Genomic DNA, 8,332 nt, shown 5'->3' with positions numbered 1-8,332 from the left:
ACCCCAGTCTGCAGTTCCCTTTAGCTCTGTGGAGCATTTTTGTGTCTTTTAGCTCATTGCTTTAGTTTTTCTGGCAGCAACCTATCTAGTTCGTTCCCCGTCACTGCTTCCATGAGCATTGTTTTCAGGTGCAGCTCTACATACCCACTGTACACCACTTGCCCAGTAGACAAAGTAAACAACTAGGTGATAAACATAGCAGATGAGTCAGACAGATATTTTTCACAAAATTTGGTGGTGACCCAAAACAGCGGTAAAAGGAGAATGACTACACCAAATAAATGTTTATACTGCAACTATATCTGTCGGACTTTGTAAGTAAGCAACTGTATGCTAACAAGTTCACCATATCATCATATCAACAAGGTTAGGTAGAATTTCAAAAGGAGACAGCTTATTAATAAGAGTGATAAGGAGGAGCATTAAGTAGGGCAGGGATGGCAAGACTAAAAATACATTTTTCTGCCTGAAAAAAAAAAACAAACTTGTTTGTCACATTTGTCTGCATGGCAATAGCTTACTTGAATCTTGAAAGTAGATATCATTGCCATTGTAGGCATTTTTCAGCTTGTTAGTCATCACCCTCAGAGCCATGATCTGCTGGCGGATGAAGGTGTCTGGGCGGGTGATGTCCACGCTCACCTCAGGGTTATTCACCTGGTTTGTCAGTCCATCCTTTTGGACCTCAGGGAAGTACCTTTTAGTTTAAACATACAAGAAATTAAATAAATAAATTGACATTATTATTTTTGACAAGGTGCTTGTTGAAAGGAAAAGAAAGCCATTGTTCATTAGTCACTGTTAGCACTGTTGTGGAATGAATTTTCATAATCTGAAGTCCTATGTCAAAGAAGAAAGACCACAGAGAGGTTAAGGGTGAACTGAATACGCAAGTGCTTTGCTGTTCTGAGATGTGGCTCTCATTCTCATGCAGTGCTTAACAGTTGCTCTTTGACGATAAAGCAGTGTTGAGAAAACATTTGACCCAATCATGTTGGGTAACATTCTGATATACATGTGAGACATTTCTCCAGGGAAAACATGTCAGCTGCCTGGATTCTTGTTTGATAAATAAGCAGCAGGCTCTCACGTGAGGGCATTCCACAAATCATCTGACACACCAGCATTTGTTTCCTCTAAACCCAGGTCACTGGATAATATAGACAAAAGAGGTAACATTTGTTTTATGTGATTGATTGTTTTGTTTTTTTTTTTTTTGGTTTATTAGTCATAGAGTTTATTTAAAGAATTTAAAATACAACTGCTGAAGATCTTTTGATCACACAGTTCATGTTATGCATAAAAGTAGCACACATCAATTAACTGTAACTTCAGGCATGGCTGCAGGCATTTGGGAGGGCTTGTGGAAACATTTGCCTTGAAAATGAAATCAGATTAATGGAGGAAACACGCTTTAAAAAAGAATGAAAAAACAATTCAATAAAATCAAGTCAAATTATGCCGAGCTCTTGCAGAGCTGAGTTTGAGACTGAAAGGAAATAATCTGGTCCTTAATTCTAGGATTAGACTGATTAACAAGTTGAACATACTTTGGACTTCTAAATCACTGTTTGTGCTGGCCTGCATTAGCCTCAGGCCCTGGTGCCCCTACCTGCCCTTGGTGTGTCCATTCCAGCACTCCTCATCACTGGTATTTCCAGCAGTCACTCTGTCCTCCACGCACATCACCTCAGGCAGGTTGGACCAGAATTTCTTGGACAGTTTCAGTTTCTCTTTTATGTCAACCACCTAAGCAAAGACAGAGATTGTTACATGAGAGAGAGAGAGAGAGAGAGAAAAAAAAACAAAATCTATCAAGTCTGTGTACCAGTGTAGCAGTGGCAGCCTTAAAATTATTGTTGATACAGTACATACTGTAACGCAAGAAATATGGGTGCTGAAAACAGAATATTATTTTAAAGTTGTATTTTAAAATACAATTTATTATATTGTCTAAAAGTGAGATATGAATTGGATTCATATTTGCAATCAATTTGGAGTTTAATCAGACATTATTTCTCCCAGGCCAGAAAATATATTACAAAAAACAGCACACGGTATGACCAATACCTTTTCTTTGATAACAAACCTCCCACACACACCTATTCCTTTATTTATGCTGTAGCCCTCAAAGCCATATAACAATATTAATCATTACCATGTATCCTTGCAAAAGCATCTGAAAGAAAATATAGGCATTGAAAGATATCTCTGACAATTCTGATATACAGCATATGAAAAATGGTTGGGTTTAAATTTAGCATTTGAGTTGAATTAACAATGTTAAAACCCGGTACCCATGATGTAAATTAATTATAAAATGGCCCCACCCTCACTTCTTACCACATCCTATCAAAGGGAATATAAATCATGGGATTTAACCCTGAGACATCTTAACCCTTGACTTCCAAAAAATTATTTGGATTTAATTTTCCCTCCATGTTGACTATTGAAGGTTTGCATCATGAAAAGTAAGACCATGCAGGCTTGGAGCAATAATTTCAGCTTGAACGTCAGACTTAAATGATCCTTTGCATCCCGGCCATGTGACACAGTCAGATATCGTTTCCTGACTTGAGCCTGTTGAACTCCAATCTTTCATCAAACACACAGAATTTGACATATTTCACTGAAGCTGAGGGAAAGCCTGATAGCAGCAGGTTGGCCCATTATCTTTTTCCGTCTGACTTGCTGTTGGCTTACGTGAAATTGTAGTGAACCTGAGCAGAACATGAAAGGTGCTGTACTGACTGTGCGACGCTGCTGTAGGCCCCGACACTGCTTTTGATGTGTTAATCCTGTCACACTGATGCCAAAGCACTTCAGCAGCTCTGATACTGCCCAGAGGGTCAAGGCAGCACTCAATGCAAGAGATTGACTGGCAATGTTTGACTAAACCTCACACATTAAGTTTAGTTTAACAAGTAAGAGATTCAGTTTTCTCAGGATCTGCCAGAAAAAAACTGGGCCTCGGAAAATGTGTGAATTACACTGGGAATGACAAACTCATATTTTCATATGTAAATATTTAATTAGCACCTCCATTTAACATGGTCTGCCATGTTTCATTTAGCTGAAAATAGATTAACAGTTGATATCCTCCACTTATTTTCACACATTACAAATAACTGAGATAACTGACAATCTTCTAAATATTCTCAAATGTGCAGTATCGAAGCATAAAGATGCACTCAACCATACACCAATTATAAGAGTGAACGAAGTTGACTGTTTTCCTTTTTCAATCAACCACAACAAACAAATCAAGTCTTAGCAGTTGTGTGAAGCTCCCTGTTGAGACAGAAAACTAAAAGATATCCACTGTGAGTAAAATAAAAATACTCTATGAACTTAAAATAACTCAAATGTCTGAGGCTTAAAGGAGTAAAGTCTCAAAAGAAGAGGAAAGGCTGAGCCTTTTCACACAATAATAAATATGCCTCTGGGAAAAGTCTGCCTCTCGCTTCATTGCGCATTGCCCATGAATAAATAATAAGACTGCAACAAGCAACCCTAGCATGCAACCAGCTGCAATGCACACTAGATGGCACTATGTCTTTGAGAAATGGGGGGATAAAAAGGACCTGGAAGAAAATGTATAGGAGACATAAAAGTGACAATAAATAAATAAATAAATAAAATAACATTTCAAACAGAAACCAATTATGTTTGCTCATGGTGTTTTTTCTTTCACAGCAACTTCCTGTTCATATGTTAGATCCATCATGTGCCATGGAGACAAATGGAATTGGCATGACTGATATAAAGGCATAAAATCCATGGTATATAGAGAAATATCATATTGCAGTATCACTCCAGTACAGTGGCAGTATGTGAGGAAGCAGAGAAGAGTGTATGTGTTTGAAGAACATCCTCATCATGCCTAATACTGACTCTTTAAAAATCACAATGAAGATCACAGACAAAACACCTCCACTCGCCTCATCAGGATTTCACACTGTAATTGTTTTCACTGCCATACTAGAAGATGACACATACCATTATGTGTAATAGTTATTCTTATCCCTGATGACATTAAAGGTGGAAATAGTGTGTGATATCTATGGTTCAGTAATGAGGGCTTACAAGGCTGTTGATAGAAGCATTTACTCACTGGATGTGTAAGCCATGATCATTTATATTCTAACTCCTTCACAGAACTTCAGTAACTTGTAAGCTTAAACAATTTATAAAATCTTTTCAACATCTCCTTCTTAAGGTATTAGAAAATACAGGCATACTTTCTATGTGGATTACCTGCGCTAATGTTTTCACTGAACACATTCTTCCACTGACAAACATTAATGTTGCCCAAAATGAAACCATTTATCTCCAGTTTTGGTGATTTTTAATTGTTGAGATGAACTAAAATATTTAGTGTTCTTTTATAGGCTGATAAAATTATATTTCTTAAACTAAATAAAGCATGTACAAGCCCACAGAATAACAGTAACAATTGCTATCATAAATAATATACAGATTTATTAGATTAAAACAAACAAACAAAAAAGACTTGCTACATGATAGCATTTATTAAATGTTTATAAGATTATTGTTAAATTTGGGGACTTAAAGCACTGCAGAAGAACGACCTGTTTTTTTGAGAAGCTTTGGTTTTCACATTGGATATAATTAGATCATTAGGTGGCTCTACTGATAATTAACCAAACTTAACTTATGACACTTGCTAATGTTTCTCTGAAATAACTGGATTTCTCGTTTTCTTTCTTTTCATCTAATTACTATATACTAATTATGTTGTAATTGTATTATAATTATACTGCCAACTGTATTATTGTAACTGTATTATCAACTTGTGACATCAGAGTTTAATGTTATGTTGCATAGTGGTTTGCATTGAAGGAGAGAACTGAAGAACTGGATGTTCTTTCTACTTGTCCAAGGTCTTAGTGATGATGGAGGATGAGACTCATCCTACAGGGCTATACATGGCCTTGCTCTTGTTTTGCTTTTATTCATCACATCATCTATATTCTATGTTTCTTAAAGGCATGATGTGTATAATGTACCTAACACTTTTGTAAAAATGTGTGCTTAGAGAACTTGAGCTTAAGAAAGAACTATACCAGAATATTTTGCTTCACACTGAGGACTCTGAAGGTTCCCAGTCATCAAGGTAGTAGCTTATTTAGAAAGTGAATTGATTATATAAAACAGAAAATATAGCTGCCACTGACCTGCTACTAAATATTCTCAATAAAGAACAAGAACATTGCAAATGTTCAATTTGTTTCAGATATGGAGGTGCTGAAAAGTTTCAGTGGTTCAGCTGGAGAACTCATTTATTATCTCACACTTTCCTCAACATATTGAACATACCTTTGAAAAAAAGGTAAATCTTTATAAATAGCTTACAAGTCTACGGATTCATTATCCAAAAAATAGTTTCCTGAAACAGCTGGCCACAAACAGCGGTGAAACCTGCTTCTTGTCATGAACCATATATTACTCTCTCTCTCTGTCTTTCTCTCTTTCTCCTCGCTATGACTCTCATCTCTTCTCTCTTTTGTCTTGCGCTCTGTTAACTCAGTCCTAAGTGAAAGAGAAGGTTTCATGGCTAGCTGGCCGATGATCTTAGATCAAGCTTCTGTTCTAAGCAGCTTTCTGTTAAAAAAAAAAAAAAAGCCTCTGGTCTCTTTCTCTCTCCACTCTGATAAACAGTGTGTGTTCATCCATGTCTGAACTGCTCTTACAGCTGTCCTCTTCCACCTTTTTACTATGCCCTCGTTTTAAATGTCTTGAGAACCAAAATCTAAATGAACTGCAGGGCATGATTGTGGTTGCTCCTAATTTTTTGTCCCTTAATATATGCTGAATGTTTTACAAATATGTATTAAATTTGATGTTTAATCAAACATTCTGTTCTTGCTCTTCATGTCTATTTTGTTTCCTCAGGAACAGGAAAACAGGAAGTTCACAAAACAGCACTAAACCACAATACAGAGGATTAATTCAGCAGTAAACAGCACTGAAGCATAGAGCCCACATAGCATATCAAACATAATCTAACCTTTTTTCTGTTCTTTTTTTAAACCACAAATTAAATCAACACAAACATACTGGATGTACAGTACAATGTTTACTCACTGATAAAGATAACTGGCTTGCTTGAATGAACAAACATGAAGACATGCTTACAGAGATGAATTATTTCTAAAAACAATAGTATGAGTCAATGGGAAAATGGTATTAGCAGGCTTAAAATCTGTGTGTTAACAGACACTCAAAATATTTCTTACAATATTTATCATCCATCTTGTTTTTGTGTGCACACAGCTGAGGGCACACAAAGGCAGGTCATGAGTTCGCCTGCATGCACGTTAGGAGGGTGGCAGCTGCATACCACCTTTCAGCTCAGCATAGAAATGTGAGTGAACTGTACTTTGGCCAGTGGTTTTCAGATGCCCTTGCCTATTCTCAGATCAAAAGCTGACGTGTCAGTGGCTTTGAAGCTGTAGTCGCTCTCCTGGCAACAGCACAACGTCAGGGGCCTGAGCTCTTATCTGGCTGTGGATTGATGCCTGGACGTGCTTTTCAATAAAAGGAGAAATATGTGGCTAGACTATCTCTCTAACTTTTTACACTCAAAAACACACACAAATCATGCTCGCAGTGCTGCCAACGCTGTGTTCAGTGTCTCCCCTGGCTGTTCTGTCAGCTGCTAAATCTCCCTTTCTCCCTCTTGGAAAGTCAAGGAAAGAGCTTACATGGTACTCTGTCCCTGACAGTTAAAACACCTCTATCTTCTTAAATTAACAATTATCTTTTTTCAAGCACCTATCTGAGGATGTAATCGCTGCTTTGACACGGAGCATATCCCTCTGGTGCAAGTCTGAGCTAAATTAGTGCATGCTCACTCTAATCATAGACTCGGTAGCAGGTCTTACCACTAAACCACAAGGAGCAGACAACTCCTCGATCAACTTATTTTCCCTGGCAACTGCTCCTCCTGTCTGCGTTAAAATAGTTTTTCATTTGATACGAATGCAGTATTCTTCCTGCATCTCAATTACAGAGGTCAGGGAGTCAGTTCTGCTCATACAGAGACTTTGGCCATGCAATGAGTCTCTCCCTGACCAGTGACCACTTTGAGGACAGACTGAATAGTTTCTCACAAGCAGGAAGGCCACAGTAAGAATAACTCTGCCTCTTCATCACATTCTTGTTTGAGTTAAATTGTTGACCGAGCCAGTCCTAAAAGCTAATACACTGTCCTGTCTAAGTCTGGCTGCACTAGGCGGTAATGTAGCCAACAGATCAACTGCCACAGTGTCGAGTATCAGGGGGCTGAGGCCCTGTGGGTGTACGTCCCCAGACACGGCTATTTAATCTGGTGTCTAACACGTCATAAAGTCCTCCTCATTGGTTCAGGTCCATCCATAAACAGCAGATTCTCTCAACCAAGACCTGCCATCTGGCTCTAAAGCACTTTTAGCATATTAAAAAATCTGTAGAGTAGAAATAATATTGGCTAGCCCAAAGCATACCAACTAAATGACCTCTGTGATAATGTTTTGAGTAGCAGTTGGCTCCACTTTGTCATGTCTCCTTTGCCCTTGTCTGGAAACATTCACCTCAAAGGTGACTGGCGATGTTGCTTAGAGCAGGTAACTACCAGAGTGCATATAGATGCGGGCTGTTTTCATCCAATCAATATCCATCAACAGAGGGCAAAAGCAAATATGTTTCCCCTCTGTGACTTCACAATAGATGAGCCTAGAAAGACGTCGCCTAGCTGTTTATCTTGCAGTACTCACACAGATGGGAATGGTACACCAAAGCAAATCATGGTCAGAAAACAGCACACAAGCAAACTAAACGTGGTCTGATGTGACAATGCAGCGCTGGTTTCTGACCTCCACTGCTGGGCTACATGCCATGTGTTCATGATAAATCCATTTTTAGCACTATTCTGCAGGCAATCGCCCTCTCGTCAACTCTTGGATGAAGCCACCCTCCTTGTTTCCCTTGATTACAACTGATTATGTCCTGGCATAAATCTGCCACAGCGGAATATTACAGCATGATTTAACATGGACATCCCGACAAAGCCTCAGCCAGGGCAGTGCGTATATCTTTCTTATATCTCCTGGTGACAGCACCGTCAGTGATAGCACTCTGAGAGTGTTATTATGCTGCTTTCTGGGAGAAGACACTTGACATAAAGTGAAACTCTATTGCTATTCAAAACTGGCTATTATTTTGCATTTGCTTTGATTTTGCAGCTTGGATTTCACACAATAGCGGAAATGCTGTGAGATCCATCTTAATGGTATAACTGACAGAAACTGAGGAAAGATACTATGGAGGC

At 38.4% G+C, this 8,332-nt stretch overlaps 1 protein-coding gene across 1 annotated transcript in view; it reads right to left on the bottom strand.

Moving 5' to 3' along the window:
* Positions 1-8,332, bottom strand: part of LOC108901599 (glypican-6) — a 65,581-nt gene that overhangs the window by 3,320 nt on the left and 53,929 nt on the right. The window contains exons 7-8 of the mRNA XM_018703137.2: positions 1,613-1,749; positions 522-697 (exon numbers count right to left, since the gene is read on the bottom strand). Coding sequence (XP_018558653.1) covers positions 522-697; positions 1,613-1,749 — 313 coding nt within the window. The remainder of the gene's footprint in view (positions 1-521; positions 698-1,612; positions 1,750-8,332) is intronic.

This window comes from Lates calcarifer, linkage group LG1, assembly GCF_001640805.2.
Source record: "Lates calcarifer isolate ASB-BC8 linkage group LG1, TLL_Latcal_v3, whole genome shotgun sequence".
NCBI classification, from domain to species: Eukaryota; Metazoa; Chordata; class Actinopteri; family Centropomidae; genus Lates; species Lates calcarifer.
This window is presented reverse-complemented; position numbering and strand designations above follow the sequence as displayed.